A 17,808-nucleotide genomic window follows, 5' to 3' on the forward strand; every position below is an offset into this window, starting at 1 on the left:
GATGTCATCTTTTATGTAGAAAACCCTAAAGACTCCACAAAAGAAGCCGTTAAACTTTTTAGTAAATGAATTTAGCAAAGTACCAGGATACAAAGTCAACACACAAATCAGTTACATTTCCACACACAATTTGAAAAGGAAGTTATAAAAACAATTCCATTTACAATAGCATTAAAATACATATACATAAGAATGAACCAAGGGGGGTAAAGAAGTTGTACAATGAAAACAACAAAACATTGCTAAAGAAATTAAAGATGACATAAATAAGTGAAAATACATTCCATGTTCATAGATCAGAAGGCAGTAGTGTTGAAATGTCAATACTACCCAAAGTAATCTACAAATTCAGTGCAATCCCTATCAAAATCCCACTAACATTTTTTGCAGAAATAGATAATGCTATCCTAAAATTCATATGGACTGTCAAGGGACCATTAATAGTCAAAACAGTATTTAAAAAGAAGAAGAAAACTGGAGGACTAAAAGTTCCTGATTTCAAAACTTACTACAAAGCTACAGCAATCAAAACAGTGTGGTACTGTCATAAAGACAAATATGTAGACCACTGTAATAAAATACACAGCCCAGAAAGAAAATCTCGTGTATATGGTCAAATGATTTTTTATAAGGGTAGCAAGACAATTTAGTCAGAAAAGAACAGTCTTTTCAACAAATGGTGCTGGAAAATTTGGATATCAACATTCAAAAGAACGGAGCTAGACCCTTACCTAACACCATTTACAAAAATTAACTCAAAATAAACCGAGGACCTAAATGTCAGATCTGAAACAGTAAAACTCTTGGAAGAAAACATAGAACAAAAGCTTTATGACATTGGATTTGACAATGGTTTCTTGGATAGGATACAAAAGGCACAGGTAACAAATGGAACTTCATGAAAATTTTTAAAAATTATGCATCAAAGGACACTATCAACAGGGTAAAAAGACAATCCACAGAATGAAAGAAAATATTTGCAAATCAATATCTGGTAAGATATTTCATATCCAGACTACATAGAGAACTCCTAAAACTTAATGACAAAAAAAAAAAAAAAAGCCAGCCTCCTTCAAAACTGGGCATAGAACTTAATTAGCCATTTCTCCAAAGAAGTTATATGAATGGCCAACAAACACCTGAAAAGATGCTCAACATCACTAATATTAGGGAAATGCAATCAAAACTACAATAGCATACCACCTCATACCCACTAGATGATTACTATCAAAAGAACAGAAAACAAGTGTGGCGGGATGTGGAGAAATTGGAAACTTTGGGCAGTGTTGGTGGGAATGTAAAATGGTAAGCTGCTGTAGAAAACAGTTTGGCAGTTCCTCAAGAAGTTAAAAATAGAATTAACAAAGGAGGCCAACATGCCGAGAATGGCAGAACCTAGGTCTCTGTGACATCACTGAGCCACTGATTAGCCATGTCTTGTTCATGAAAAATAAATATTCTTTATTGTTTGAGGCAATATTAAACAATATTGCCTTAATATTGCCTTAAACAGTATTAGTATGGTTGTGTGACTTACACCAAAAAGCATTGTTACTAATTCAGTATTTTTGCTTTTTACCAAATGTTAAGAAGAAACAAACTAACAAAATAAAGCACTAACAGAACTAACAGAACACAGCACTAACAAATTAACAGAATAAAGAATTAGTTCCTATGTTTGTGCCTTGTTCACTTATGAATCCCAGTTGCATTTATCTTCATGCTGAGAATATTGATGAAAACATCATGGCTCATTAGCTCAGGCATTCGCACTGTCAAAACCCTTTCATGGGCTGAGTATTTCCACTCTGCTCCAATAATACCCCAGGTGAGGGATTACAACTAGAGTACCATAAATTTATTACCACTCTGGGCAAGAAATTAAGGCACACATTCCGATGACAGCAAAGTGGTGGCACTACTCCCTATATGGACGGGGACACATTCAAAGTGTGCAGAAGAAAAGCAATGCAGTCTAATACTCTCACTTCATAGCTGAGAAAACTGAGGCCAGAACTGCCATGTCGAATGCCCAGCTCGATCCCAGCAGGGGAGGTGGCTTTCAGAACAAGCACATTAAGCACTGATCTTGTCAGCACCGCAGAACCACAAAAATGGGCTTAATCAAGAATGAGACCCAGCCTCCAGTGTCTTGAGCAATTCTGAAAGGGTAGATGCTGTTAAGTAAAACGTAACTTCCCCTTGAGCACCATTCCGTTCGGTTTCCAAACTGCACTTTAGAAAAGAGAGGGAAAGCAGGAAGGAGCCAAGTGCCCGGTGCAGAACTGGCACTCAAAAAGGGTTCCTTAAACTAAACTGACTGTGACAAAGCAGGGTTTTTCTCTAATGCAAATAAACGCTCTCCTGGTTACCTCATCTCTCTTCGGAAACTTCATTTGGATATTTCTCAAAGCTAACTTCAGTCTCTTCTGAAGAAATCTGCTCCTGAGTTTATAAGCTTGTTTCTATGGGTTTCAGGCATTTATTTACTTTCAGTGAGAGTGAGGAGGGGACAGTGGGGGCTAAGGGTAAAGAAAGAAAAATACTGGGGGGGAAAATACAGCATAGTCTGATCCTCACTCACACAGCACACTACACACACGCACACACGAACACACACACACACACACACACCCCATTCCACACAGAGCTCGAAAATCGAGTTTTAGGAAGGATATTGGTCGTGAGTCCTTTGCCTTTTGGCGAGGGAATCTTCGTCACTGATGCCAGCCATCAGGTACTTGAGGCCCGTGATCCAGGTGCGGGCCTCCTCGGGGTTGGAGGTGATGAGGTCCAGGGACTCCATGTGGTTCCCATGGTATATGGTGAAGCAGCAGCTGGGGTCAAAGTTACCCTCCGCCTGTCTGTGGAATATCTCAGACTGCCGGCCCTCAGAGACTTTGTAGATGGAGTCAATAAGGACTGTGAGGAAAGTGGAATATATGACAGGTGAAGATACGGATACAGATTAAGAAAAAAGAAAAGCAAAAGCATTTTACATTTTTTTAAAATAAGCATAAACAAATTCATTGTCTGTGCGTTGTGGTTTTAAGTCCAAATGTGAACTACAAGTCCTGTCACTTCCTGCTCAGGAACCTTCTCTACATGAGACTTTACCTCCCTGGGCAGTCTAGGCAATGCCCTCCCAGGCAGAGTCAGGACGAGCTGGATTTTTTGATAAAATGATAGATATGCCCAGTAGGGCAGGATGACTGGTAGAAATGTCAAAGATGTCAAATTTAGAGTTCACATATTTATGCAGGGAAAACATACAAAGACCTAGTTCCAACTTTTGGTGTTTTAAATGTGCATCAGAAGATAGAAAATTAAAAGGGGGGGAAATAGTGGTAAACAAATAGCACAGTTAAAAGTGATTGGCATTTATAGTGAGAATGTTATTATGGGGAAGGTAGAGCAAAGCTTAGAGAGGTGGAAAGGAACAAGGTGGCATCCCAGGGAACAAGGCATAAAGATACCAAACTTAAGACCCAAACCAGGGATGCTGAACAGGACATTTATGCTGGAATGCAAAGCTCAAGAGGGCAAGGGCAGGAGATAAAGCTGGAAGGGCAGTTAGAGGCCAGATTATGGAAAGTCTACAATAATAGATTAGCACTATTTGGATCAGAGAAGCACTGCAGGGAATATTACTTTAAAACTGTATTTTTTTATTTGCTTCCTTATTTTTAAGCAAAAATCAGGAGACTAGCATATCCTATTGATTGCCCACATATGCCATCCATGTCTCCTCTCTGCCTTAATGGCAGAGTCCTGATTTTTCTTCTGATATCAACTCATTCCTTACATGACTCAGGAAAATGAGCCTGTGCCCAGCCCCAGGGCAGATTTCTGGTGGGTGTGCCCATTCATATTTCTTATGATTGATTTAGATGTGGGATGCAACCCAGCTCTAACCAAGGAGACTTGGGGAGTGTGCCTTGAGTGGAAGGTCTAGAAAGAGGTTCTTCTCTTCTAAAAAGGAAGCCCCAGAAGAGAAGGTCCCTTTCTGCCTCTTCACCGTTATATCAGAATGTGAGGCCCAGAAGACCTGGAGCCATGGTGCTGCTGCTTTGATGACAAAGCCAAGGCACAAGGGTCAGAGCCGAGAGCACCTAGGAAAACAGAACTAGAAACTCAATGGCCCCATTGAGTCGGGCCTGCCAATCTCTGAGCTTCTTGTTATGTGAGATAATAAATTTGTCTGTCATGTAAGCCTAATTTGGCCGAGGTCTTCTGCTACCTGAAGGGGAAAGCATATTAACTGATCAAAGCAGAAGAAACTAGCAAATGGAGATTGGTTAGGAGACTTCACAATTGGCCACCAGAAAGGTGATGAGACCCTGGACAAGTTGTTCTGGCAAAGGCAGGATGGAAGGGGGAGGTGAGAGGGACATTACAGGAGACTCCACCTGGACTTGGTGCTGAGTGTAGAAGGTATGAGAGACAGGTCTTAACTAGTAGTCAGATCAAAGCTATTTTACTTGATTTCATTAAAACAATTTTGTTAACTCATTAATCAGTCAACTGTGCTCAGAAAATTTCAAAACGCTTTAACACCCACTGGATTTATGATATTTCTAAACTTTCATAGGAAAAGAAAAGACCTCCGGCTATAAAATCTCATATCCCAAATGAATATCCCAAGTGAATATTTCTATATCATGTCTCCAACACAGGGGAAATATTAACATTTACAGCATTCATGAACAACAACAACAAAAACTTTCATGGATTTAAATTCCCCAAAGAATTAAAAAAGCAAAATTGGTCATTATTTATTCTGTCTCTCCACATCCTTGAACAGCTGACCCCAAAACTTGCAAAAATATGGATGTTCCACAGATCTGAAGCTTCCACAGAGCCCACCTGATGTAACCCATGGGTTACTGTGTCAGGCCATGCAGAGAATTCAAGGTTGACCTTACTTTTTGCCTTCTCGCTTTTCCTGGAGGGTCTCCATCGGAGGCGGGTCCGATGCTCATCCAGGTAAAAGAGCCGGACAAGCCCTTTGGTCCCACGCTTCAGTTTGATCATCTGTGTCCCGGACTGCATTACACTCATGCATCTTTCAACTGCAAGAGATTAGGTCACAGTCAGCTCTCACACAATGCACGTGCATACTGGTGTTCAGAAACCTCACTGTTAAATAACACCTCTGATTCACCCCTAAGGACACCCAGGGCCAGAAGACAAATTTGCTGTAGGTTCTCTGGAAAGAGCTGTTAAGGAACTGATTCATCAGGCTTAGGCCAGGAAAAAGCCTTACCTACTGAAATAAAATTCTACTTCCAGGGCAACGATGCATTACTATTCCACACAGCCATCTTTTGATCTAGCAGGCAACAAATGGTTTTATGGTATGAGACTGATGATCATTTGATATTTGGGTTTATGTTCATAACGCAAGATCTCAGACTTTGTGTTAGATCTTGTGAGTTCTTACACAGCCAGCTGTAAAAGCATCTTATGATAATGATTTAAAGGGCAATCAACAGAAACATAATTGGCAAAATGTTTCAACAATTGTTGAAGCTGGATGATGGCTATATATGGGTTCATATTATATTTGTGCATGTTTGCAAATAACTAAATATCATTTGTAAATGTAATTTTTAAAACTCAAGTTTTCACAATTGAATATAAAACTTTTTAACTTCCCAGCATCAATCCTCTCCTCCTTTTCCTGACAAAAGCATTCTGGTTATTCTATTGAGTCATTCATTTTTCCCTCCATTTTCAGTCATGTGGGTTGTTTAAAATTGATCTACCCTTCAGCTCTAGGGTATCTCATCACTGTGGTTACAGTAATTGGTTCAGAAATGGGCATGTGATTAAATCTAAGCCAACGAGATAAAATGTGATATTCACTAGGACTCCTGGAAAAAGGGGTTTTAACCCCTCAGTACCTAAATTTGGCAGCCCAAAGCTTCCAGCTGCCACCTGGGATTCATGAAAAGTAAGTCTGCTTGAAATGAAACCAAAAGCAGAGCTGAAAAATTGGAAGGGAGAAAAAGTCTAGGTCCTGCAGTTTGAGCCCTGCATCAAGCCCCTCATGGTACAAGAGATATAACCCTGAACTGTTTAGTTTCTGCTCAAATGACTTCAATTTGAATCTTCTGGTACTTGCAACATAGAGAGTTTTAATCAATACACTCAATAATACTTCTATCTGAGCTTAAGCAGGCTAATTAACCTGTCAAGTTCTGATTCTACATGTAGGATTTTATGAGGCTGAAACTGAATGTTGATAACTTCCAGAGATAAAATCTATTGATAGCTCCACTAAAAATAATGCCCCTGTTGAACTAAAAGGAAGGCTTATCCTAAAATAAGGGGCCTGGAGTATAATAGAAGGAAATAAGGATCTAGACATAAAAGATGTGTCGCTGGATTAAACTGCTAAGATTTTCCACCTAGAGGAATAACTTGGTGATTGAATTCTGGTAATATCCAAATTACTTCTTGTCCAAGTAAAAACTATCATCTAATTCTCTTTGCTTTGAGATGAACCTTGTTGGAAGAAGCTATCTATTGGTGTTGCCCGTTTCCCCATCACTGGTAACTGGAGCAGAGCACTGAGTAAAAACAGAACTGAGCCATTTCAATGGCCAAGACTTAAGAGATGCTCCTGGTTGGCCACCCCAGGATGCCACAGTTGTCAGAGGTAGTCTTCCTGAGGCTGACAAATTATTCCATTTTCCCCTTGATTCTGCGACTTATGCAATACTTTTCCAAATGCTCTTTTATTATGTCAGCCAGAAACAGCTTTACTTCATCAACAAATGCACAGACACAAATATAACCCTTAGAGCCCTGGAACCTTCTGGCTCTGAGGATCTACAAACAGTATGCTGTTAGAAACAGATCAAAGAAACACCACAGTAAGTAAACTTCAACAATATTAGATTTCATCTTTGTTGGCTAAGTATCTTGTCTTTACTAGGAAAGATAAGCTGACCCAAAAGCTTAACACTGCATGTGCAGGGTACTCATTAAAGGTAACTTCAACATAACCAACATTCACTATTTCCTCCATGAAGAGCCTTTCCTTCCCCCGCCAAAATCAAGGAGAACGACCTAAAGTTAAGTATGGTTTTAGGAACTGATATTACAAGGGAGGTGAAGTGTAGTTTGCTCTTACTCATCTTATCTGACATATCAAATATCCAAGTAATAAAAATACTGCTTCTTAAAATGTTTACTTTGAAGTGCAGAACAAAATTTGAGATTTAGTTTCACACACATTAGTAAATTTACCCACCACTGAGCACCATTCATTTAGGTAATGAGAGCCATGGGTTTGAATTCTTGACAGTCACATTGACCATCTTATTCCAGTAATTAGAGGGAGAACAGAAGAGAGTATGTCAGCATATCAAGATAAAATCATCAAGCCAAACTGACCAAGCCAAAACACCCAGAAAACTCTATTAGAACTTTAATAAACAGATATTCACAGAGCAACTCTGTTCCAGGCACAGGGCTATGTAATGAGGTAAGCAGAGTACAAAGAGACTTTGTCTTCACCTTAAAGAGGTTGAGTTTTAAGACCACAACATTTAAAGAGATAATAAACCAGAGTAAAAACGTTGAATTAACTGTACATCACAGATCTATAAAGCCGTCCACACATCTAACAGTGTCCCCTGCTTTTCCTTTCCTTTCCACAGTCCCATTTCTTTTCCCAGAAATGGAATTGCTATGTCTATAATATCTCAACAATTTAACAGGAAAAGTACAGTGATATAAAAGTATAATTAGTTACTTGAGTTAATAAATACCACCTACCACTTAGCAAACATCATCCAGAGAAACCAAACATTTTAGAAAATGGGATCCAATCCCTGAGAGAGTGTGTTTACACAATATATTCCATATTCACTAGTTTCGCATTTATCACACTGACTCAGCCATGGGCTAAGACTCCAGCACCATCCGTTGTAGTGGACAAGCATGCATGATCACAATCTACCTGCAGAGTTAGGCTTTGAAGCAATCTTCTGCTTCAATTGCGTATGTAGCTGCTTTACACTTTCTCCACGATGCTCCCCCATCACAGAGAAAAGCCTTTGGGATAGAGTCAACTTGAAAAATCAATGGAGTCCTGAGAGTCACCTAGCCCACTTCTCTCTTCCTCAATCAGTCCACTGAGCTGTCAAGCTAACCAGAGAAAGAACACCCTCGAATCACCCCAGTAGGCAATGAACACCAATGTTGGAGACAAGATATTCTTCCAGTGTCCTCTAAATCACTTAAGTGTCAGCATAAGCCAATTTCTTCATGTTCTGCCTGGAGTAGAGGAGTTTAACTGTAGTTACTACCACCCATAAGAGTCATCCTTCAGCCATTCCGGATCGGTCAACAACAGGGTGAGAAATAAGGGAACAAAGAGAGAGTTCTGGAAGCAGGTAAACAAGGACGGTGCCAGTGGCTAGAACGGCATAACCTCAGCACACACGTTCCCGGGGCTGGAAAGTGGCTGGGGAGAGTCTGCAAACGAGGGTTACAGACTCGGGCAGCCATCAACATGTGCACAATCCCTTTGAGCCTACATCATCCCCTCTTAATATTTTTAGAAAAGGCATTATGTGAACACAAGGCAGCAACATTCCAGAATATTAAGGCAGAAATGCCCATCACCCTATCATACGACACCCATACTGTCTTTATCTATTATGGTCCAGATCTCAGTATGTACACAAATTTGACATCCTGGTTGCAATCATGATATTTAGGCCATTTGGCCCTCTGCTTGATTTCATTTGTATTATAAACAGCTTTCCATGTTTCTACACAGTCTTAATAATTATCATTTTAATGGCTGCCTCATAGCATAGCATAAATATTTAAAGAGCAAACAGATGAGTAGAGAACTACATTCTAACTTTATTACATAATTAGAGTTTTAAAACTCTTCACAGAATCTCATCTGTAAAATGAAAGGGGTAACAAAGTTGTCTGTAAAGTCCCTTAGAATTTAACTCTTTAACAGGATTAAATCAACCATTTCCGTTCAATCAATTTAAAATAAGTAAATTTCCTGAGGGGTTATCAGTTCAGTAAATCCCTCAGGCAGAAAATGTCTTAAAAAAAAGAAACCCACACACTGGTGATATGAAGTATCCTAATACGAAGTATGTTTCCTTTGGGGGGATTCCCAACATTTCCACTGCGTATAGATGACAAATAATAGGTTAAATTCTTTCAGGCATGTTTGAAGCAGAGATAGTCACAGTCTGTTAGGAAAGTCAAAAGTGTCACCTGATGCTGATTTTTATAACAGCTTTGTGGTATAATGTATATACATTAAAATTCTCCTGTTTCAAATGTACAGTTCAATAGTTTTAGTGTATTTAGAGTTGTGTGATGAGCTCATTTTAGAATATTTCCATCACCCTAGCACTATTCTTTAAACAGCCAATCAACAAAATCACCTCCAATAGTAGTAATAGGCACACCTGGTACTCTGCTCTACGGTCACCTGGAGGCTGGGTCACAATATAGGGTGACGACCATGCCTGTGTCAAGGCCATGCTAGAATGTCACTTGCACTCTTTCATGAACACATCTATTTTGGGATACTCATCACCAAACTGTGCATTAGCAGGCAAAACAAAAGTCCACAAACTCTGCAAGACAATCTTTTCAACAGTCCATGAAAAAAATGTGAATTGATTTCTTGCCAGCTTCCACAGATCAGAGTAAATCTGAGTGACTGAAAGCGAAAAAGTGCCAAATGGTGCAGGTAATGTTTCTCGCAAAGGAAGAAAAGGGAGAGTTCCTAAAATCACCAGAGGAGAGGTAAAGGGCATGTTTAATTCTCAGCACAGACCAAGAGCATATTCTGGACCTGGTACATATGACGCCTTGTGGACAGGCAGTGCAGCTGGCGGGTCAGTCCACAGGGTCAGGACAGAAAGATGGGCAGCAAAAGACAGTACTGGTTATTCCTTCAGCTGAAAAGTGCATTTTCCTCCAAGTTCTGAGTCCACACAACAGCTGACCTAGCTTCCATAAATATTATTTTATCTTCCAGGAAGACACAATTCCAATTCTTCCAGAAGCCTTTTAGAATAACTTTAAAGAAAAAAAAAAAAAAAAACACCTGATTCACATTTGGATATTTTACTATGACATGAATGTTTTAAATGGTATTTACATAAAATATAACTGCTCTTCGCAGGGAAGGGCTTCACTTGAAAAGCTCTCCCTTACCAGTAGTTGGGCTGTAGAGTCAAATAATACCAGCTTATGAATAAATGTGCTTACAGACAACCAGGGAAAGCTCCACTTATTAAGTCATGATTCTTGCCAGTGAAGAGCAAACAATGTGGAGTTCACTGGTTTTTATTCCATTGCTTAAATCATTCCTGTGGCGAAGATAAGATTATTTGAAAGGCTTTAGAAACTAATTGGCTAGCAGTAACCAATTTTGGCACTTGTTTGCAAGGCTACAGGCACATAGTCAATATGTTTATAAAGTGGATAAATACATTTGGGGGACTTTAGGTCAAAGAAAGAGTGAAAGAAATTAATCAGTAATTTTTTAAAAATATATCTTTATTGATTTCAGAGAGAGGAAAGGAGAGGGGGAGAGAGAGAGAAACATCAGTGATGAGAGAGTCATTGATCGGCTGCCTCCTGCAGGCCCCCGACTGGGGATGTAGCCCTCAGCCCGGGCATGTGCCCTGACCGGGAATCGAACCACGATCGCCTGGATCCTAGGTCAACGCTCAATCGCTGAGCCACGCCTGGCCAGGCAATCAGTAATTTTTTAAATGTCAGAATATTTTTTCTATTTTACTAAAGCCTTACATAACACTTTCATTTTTTAATGAGACTTATATTCAACAACTGTTTCTATACCATAATTGTTAGCTCTAGGAAACAAATGAAATACAAATAAGAATTCTTAACAATATAGTTTTGTTGGTTTTATTTAATGTTATCCTATTGGGGATGGGGATATGAATTAGTTTTAAATTTTAAATTTAGTTTCATCTAATATGTAAAGAGTTTTCTACTTCAACATAAGATCGGAAATGACAGTGTCATCACCATTCCACAACATGGTTTGCTACCTTTAAAAAAGCATTTAAAACAAAACAAACCAAAAACAGACTCAGAAACAGAGACAAAACTGATGGTGCTAGAGGAAAGAAGGGTGGTGGGGGATAAGTGGAAAAGATAAAGGGAAGTAAGAGGTGCAAACTTCCAGTTACAAAATAAGCACAAGCATGTAGTGTACAGCACAGGGAATATAATCAATATATTATAATAATTTTACACAGTGATAGATGGTTATTAGGCTTGCAATGATTACATCATAAGGTATATAAACATCAAATCACTGTTATACACCTGAAACAAATAACATTATATCTAAACTATATCTTAATAAAAAATTTTAAAAAATAAAATTTGCCTGCCCGGCGTGCCTCAGCAGTTGAGCATTGACCTAGGATCCAGGAGACCGCAGTTCGATTCCCGGTCAGGGCCCATGCCCAGGTTGTGGGCTCGATCCCCAGCAGGGGGCGTGCAGGAGTCAGCCAATCAATGACTCTCATCATTGATGTTTTTCTCTCTCTCTCTCCCCCCTCTTCCTTCCTCTCTGAAATCAAGATATATTTTTAAAAATAAAAAATAAATAAAATTTAAAAACAAAATAAAATTTATATATGTGCTACACACATACACACACACACACATACGTGTTTTTTTAAGGCCACAGACCCTGTTTCATCATTTGTTCAGTGATATGACATTGGACTAGATATTTGGGGCAAAATTCCCAAGCCACAATAAACAATGGCCTTTATTTACACAGTACATTGCCATCTAACAAGTTATTTCATAGCTCTCCACCCTGGCTGTACATTAGAATCAACTGAGGACCTTCTTAAAAGTGCTGATCACAAAGCCCCCCAGAGAGCAATGAAATCAACATCTGCTGGGGTGGGGCTGCTCTGGGCATCTGTTTTACTGGCTTCCCCTTCTCAGGGAAGTCTACTGTATATCCAGAGTTAAGATTATTGACATATATGTGGCTTATTCCTCTTAAGATCGCTGAAGTTAGGAGAATAATTCATTGCCTCTCATTGTAGAGCAGGTGAGCAAAGAACTTGGCTGGGGTCATACAGCTAGTACACGGCAAAGGCAGGTTTGAAACTGGGTGCCCTGAATCCCAGGGCAAGTCTCTCCATTTCACCAAGTGGAATGTCTGCCTTCAGGTCCCGCCTAGACCAGTAACTGGCTGATCGCAGGTAAGTCCTTTAAACAGCCTTGAGGCCAATTTTCTGATCTATAAAAATAAAGAATCCGGTTCGCTGGTTCCTAAGACCTTTTCCCTTAGATTGTCAAATTAAAAAAACAAAAAATGACAACAGCCAGCACATCAGTAGCCATCCAGTGTGAATGAATCAAAATTATATCTATTTTTTTGTCAGATTAGCAAAAAATATATTTTTTGGTGTGCCACAAAGTTTCAGTAATTAGTTTATGTGTGCCATGGGATGAAAAAGGTTGAAAATCCCTGCTCTATAGGATACCTACACACTGTGCTACACACACAAATGTAAAATAAGCATTTGTTGGGGTAATTATTGTCTCATTCATTTCTTAAAGTTGCTGTGCACACTTTCCGCCTACCTCCTGAGTTTAATTGCATTTTAAAAGTGAATGCCTACTCTGTATGCCAACAAATTCATATGTCCCCAGCAGTTCCCCTTTCTTACACTCCAACCCCTTTTTCCTTCACCAACTATTGTTTTATGGAGTTGATAATTTTTTATAAGAAAAGAAAATTACAGAGATAGAGAAAAAAAAAGTCAAGAAAGCCTGATTTCATGTAAACTGTCTTAATTTAGTCCATGCAGGTTTCACCTCTGCGTGCCTTTTAAAGTTGTACCTCTAAGAGTCAAATAACAGAAAATGGAGGGAGAAATCACATTTTCTCTAGAAAACAAAGCGCTGCTCCGCCCAGGAGCCTCCGATGCTCTTGGACTATGGGACTCCCAGGGCCGAGGATTTCAGAGACCACCTGCCACGGCGAAGCAGGTCTGCACCTGTCAGCCACCACTGGTTGGAAATCAAGTCCTATGGCACTTAAAAAGCAGGTACCTTCTTTCTGTGGCAGGTGTTTTTGTGGAAAAAAGAATCCATGCTAAAAAACAAAAACACGTGGTAAGAAAAAGGCCTGGGAGAATCCCCTCAGGTTTATTTTTCAAAAATCATCTGTCCTCACTCAAACCCTAGTCCTAACATCATCAGCTGCCCTTTTTTAAAAATGTAATACCACATAAACATCACTAAGTAACCAAGTATTCATCACAGTTTATTTGTGGCATTTTGATCGGAGTTGCTACCCCAAACCACTGCAGTAGAGATCTTAAAATCATTTTTTTAAAGAAAAAGCCTAAAAATGGGAGAAAGATAAAATACTGAAAATTTCCTTTAAGCCAAGTTTGCATATATAATCAGAGCAGATGTGCTATAAATTTTTCTAAATAGTCAATCCCAGAGGAAAGGCCAACACTGAACCATAATTACCCGGAGACACGATTTCTTGAGTCTCCTTGCACTGAGAAATAAGTAGGCTAACCCACTCACGTGCACATCAACAGACATTCACGCACTTCAGCAGTACAGGCTGGCCACCAAGCACGAATAAACAAGGCTCAGACATGTACATGATTCCCCTACAGTTGGCGGGGTATTTCAAGTAAGTCTTTGGAAGCATACGAGAATTGACAAGGGACAGAAAAAATGTCATGGACAGCAGGAGAGTGTCAGGGATGGATCAAGAGAGAGTAGAGAACATTAAACACAACGGTGGCAGGGGCAGAAGGGGCAACTGGAAGGAAAAGTTTTGATGGTGAAAATATTCAGCAAGAAAGACCCAAAAGATAAGAAAGAGTTGTAGCCCAGGAAAGAAGTAGGAGGGAGGAAGGAAAGGTGACAAACACCTGACAGCCATCTTAACATCAGAAACACAGGACACTGGGAGAGTCATAGTGACACTGATAGGTCAGTGAAATGCAGGCATGCAGTCCCAGAGAAAGCCCTGAGGCAGCGGGTGAGTCAACGCTCCGGGTCTGCTCAGCCTTCCCAGGACGCCTGCTCTCCCCGCCCTGGGCCCAACATTCAGTACAGGAACGGACAACACACAGGCCCCCATTTTATCTGCCTGTTCCTTTAACCTGTATGCAGAACACAGCATCCAAAAACCTGGGCTAGGCTCAGAGGAAGGAGGAGTGACACTTGCTGAAAGAAACATCAACAAGAAGACAAGCAGATGACACCATCTTACTGGCAGAAAGTGGCAATGACTTAACTTCTGGATAAAAGTGGCCGAAAAAGTGCAGAAGCAGGACTGCATCTGAACATCAAGAAGACAAGAATCATGACTACAGAAGAAATATACAACTTTAACACAGACAGTGAAGACTGAAATTGTTAGAGATTTTGCTTACCTTGGTTCATTCATCAATTTAAATAGAGCCTGCAGCCAAAACTCGAGAGAAGGCTGAGACCCAGAAGGGCAGCAATGGAAGGATTAGGAAAGATCACCAAGAGCAGGATGTGTCACTAGAGACCAAGGCTAAGATCATCCACACCCTCGTACTCTCAATTACCGTGTACAAATGTGAAAGCTGGACCGTGAAGAAGTGTAATAGGGAAAAAAATGATGCATTTGAAATATGGTGCTGGAGGAGCGCTCTACAGATACCCTGCACTGCCAGAAAGAGGAACTAGCAGGTCCTAGAGCAAATTAAGCCTGAAGCATTGCTGGAGGTAAAAATGATGAAACTGAAGCTGTCCTACTTCGGGCATGTCCTGAGACGGAAGGGTTCTACAGAAAAGACAATAATGCGGGGGAAATAGAAGGCAGCAAGAAAAGTGGAAGACCAGATCCTCGATGGATTGATTCCACAGAAGAAGCCATAGGCATGAGTCTACAGGAGCTGAGCAGGGCTGCTGAGGACAGGGCACTGTAGACGTCATTCACTCATAGGGTGACCAGGAGTAGAAACCCACTCAAAGGCTTGTAATACACACAGACCCTCATCCCACAAGGCTGCTTTCCTAAAGATTGTTCACAGGACAATTATGTTGCAGTTTGCATGCTATTTTAAATTTTTCCAACTGGCCCAGCCGGGCATGGCTCAGCGGTTGAGCATCGACCTAGGATCCAGGCAATCGGGGTTCGATTCCCGGTCGGGGCACATGCCCAGGTTGTGGGCTCGATCCCCAGGTGGGGGCGTGCAGGAGGCAGTTGACCAATGCCTCGCTCATCATCAATGTTTCTTCCCCTCTCCCTTCCTCTCTCTGAAATCAATAAAGATATATATTTAAAAAAAAATAAAAAAATAAAAATAAATTTTTGCAACTGATTCAGCGCTCTAATTGTCAGTAAGTAATCAGAAATTCCTTTCCTCTAGCAGAACAAGGGCAATTCCATCATCAGAGTTTACCCCACAATCCCAATCTGAAATACTAAAAAGCACCAACTAGGCCTACAGCTTCTCGCAATCTTGGAAAACATTTGCAGCACTGTGAGAGCAGCGTGATTCTAACAATAGAAGCAGCTTTCAGTGAGTAACGGAAAAGCATCTGTCGGCATTTAGGAAACAATTACCACCATTGGCCATTTAATGAGTCCATCCTAGGTGAACAGAGACCAGAAGGATTCTGTTTTGTTAAGTACCTTTATCTCAGCAACAGAAAAATAAACAGGGTTCATTTAACTAAAATCACATTTCCAACCAATGTACGGTTCCTTCTGTTCTTGAAAGGTAGGGATCCGAGGTGAAGCCGCTCTGGCCAGCTTGACTCATCTAAAGCAGTTTTCAGTTTCACAGTGACCATCAGCTCGGCCAGATGGGGGATATAGCTTGAGAGGGCAGGCCATCTCAGCAAATGATAATTACTGTGTTGGAAAAGAGCTGTTCTCAGTGGCAGAAATATCCCAGCTCCCAAAAAGCTACAAGTGGAACCCCCAGTAAACCAGTTGATCTGCAGGCATAAAGCCTATTCCAACCCACCTTACACACTACTGCCTATATCTGCACTTCAACAAAAAGTCACGTCACCTCTAAATCACTTACATGCTTTAATACAGAATTTGAAACTATTCAGGGCAACCGGATCAAGTATCTACTACCTTCTAGAGCCATCATCATATCCATGAACAAATCAGCTGAAAGCAGTGTATTGTTGGGGATTAAATATTTCCCAACCCAAAATGCAGTTTTTAAAATACAGCTTTCTGCCTTTCTCTTCTGTATTCTGAGACGACTAGGCCTAAGACAATTAACTGTGTCCTATAAAGCTATGCCCGTGTAGGCACTTTAAAATGCTCAATCACAAAAGATTTTTAAGGGCCCTGTGTAAAGGAAGATCTTACAAACAAAAAATCCTGGTGTAGTTTATTTTAAATGAAAAGAAAAAAGAGAAAGAAAAAGGAAAGGAAAGAAGAGAAAAAAAGAACAGAAAAGGCTCTCTTAAAATTTTATCTGACTTACGGGAGTCTTTTCCGAGTGAACTAAAGAGGAACTCTTCCTGTGGTCTCTAATATTAATGTTATGAATACTCACGGCAATCACACTAGGGAAGTAATTTCCACTTGAATTTTTGATATTAATAAAAACCTCATTTCCAGCTTGCCAGATTCCTAGCCTGACCTCTTTGTCCTACCCACTTAGACACACAATTAACTGCTAACTTTGCCAGTGACCACAACAGGCTACCACAAAGTATTTCCAGACTCAGCATTCCCTTCTCCTTGAGTGTAAAGAGCTCCTAAGGATCTCCCTTTGTACATGGTCAGTTCTACTGATGGGGGTGGGGTGAGGGAGAAGGGCAGGAGATCAGGAAGAGCATGAAGAGGGTCCCCCTTGAGGACAGAGAGCCTCTGGTCTATAGCTCCTCTGGTGAGGACACCAAGGGTTGCCTACTATTCAGATGCCCACCTTCTCAAATACGTCAGAGTCCAAAAACATCAGTGCCCCAAGAGGCCACATATATTAAATCTCGTAATCTTATTCTAGTCATTGCCTGTCTCTCCCGCTAGAATGTGTATTCCACAAGGTTAAGAATTTTTAATCTGTTTTTATTACTGCTCTATCCCCTCACATCTGCCAGGAAACACCGTGCATACAGTTGATGGGTAAGTCAAAGGACAAATTATAACAGAAGACTTCACGCTGATGCATTCCCGACTCCACTTTTTCTTTTTTAAGTGAAGGTAAACATACATTTAGGGGGTTATGGGCTCCAATCCATGTCTTCTCCAAATTCCTTTGCATTGTTCTAACAGTATCAAAAACCAACCCTAGCAGACCTATAACTACTGATTATCACCCTAGGGTGGCAGGAAAACTTGCACTGCAGTGTCAAATTAATTTAACTGTTAAAAAATTTCACGTATCCTTCTGAAACGATTAATCTACTTCCTTGGAATCTAAACAGCTCAAGGAAAATAGAATATTCATGACCAAAAGAGGGATGTGTAGTAAACCAAAGAGACTGGCTATTGTCCCTCCAACGAAGAAACTGCGTGCAGTGCCAGCACGGCGCGCCTGAGCTGTGAAAGGAAAATCACAGTGCTCCCCGCGCCACCGACTGATGGCCAGCCAGTGAGGAATGGGGACTGTCCGGGTTGCACCGACCGAGGTAGGCCTTTTTCCTGAATCACAAGGCCAGGAAAGCATCGCCCTTCTTTCCCATGGGCTCATAGCGGTGAGAGGGGCTGAACCTGGGGGGCAGCAGGTCCCCAAGACAAACCGGGCAGTAGGGCATCGCTGAGCA

General features: G+C 40.6%; 1 protein-coding gene across 1 annotated transcript in view; it reads right to left on the reverse strand.

The window, feature by feature from the left end:
* The window catches only part of PLCH1 (phospholipase C eta 1), a 131,403-nt gene that overhangs the window by 52,264 nt on the left and 61,331 nt on the right, over positions 1 to 17,808 (reverse strand). Inside the window, exons 3-4 of the mRNA XM_081139225.1 lie at positions 4,926 to 5,072; positions 2,679 to 2,922 (exon numbers count right to left, since the gene is read on the reverse strand). Of these exons, the coding sequence (XP_080995351.1) occupies positions 2,679 to 2,922; positions 4,926 to 5,072 (391 nt within the window). The remainder of the gene's footprint in view (positions 1 to 2,678; positions 2,923 to 4,925; positions 5,073 to 17,808) is intronic.

This window comes from Miniopterus schreibersii, assembly GCF_964146895.1.
Source record: "Miniopterus schreibersii genome assembly, chromosome: 5".
NCBI lineage: Eukaryota > Metazoa > Chordata > Mammalia > Chiroptera > Miniopteridae > Miniopterus > Miniopterus schreibersii.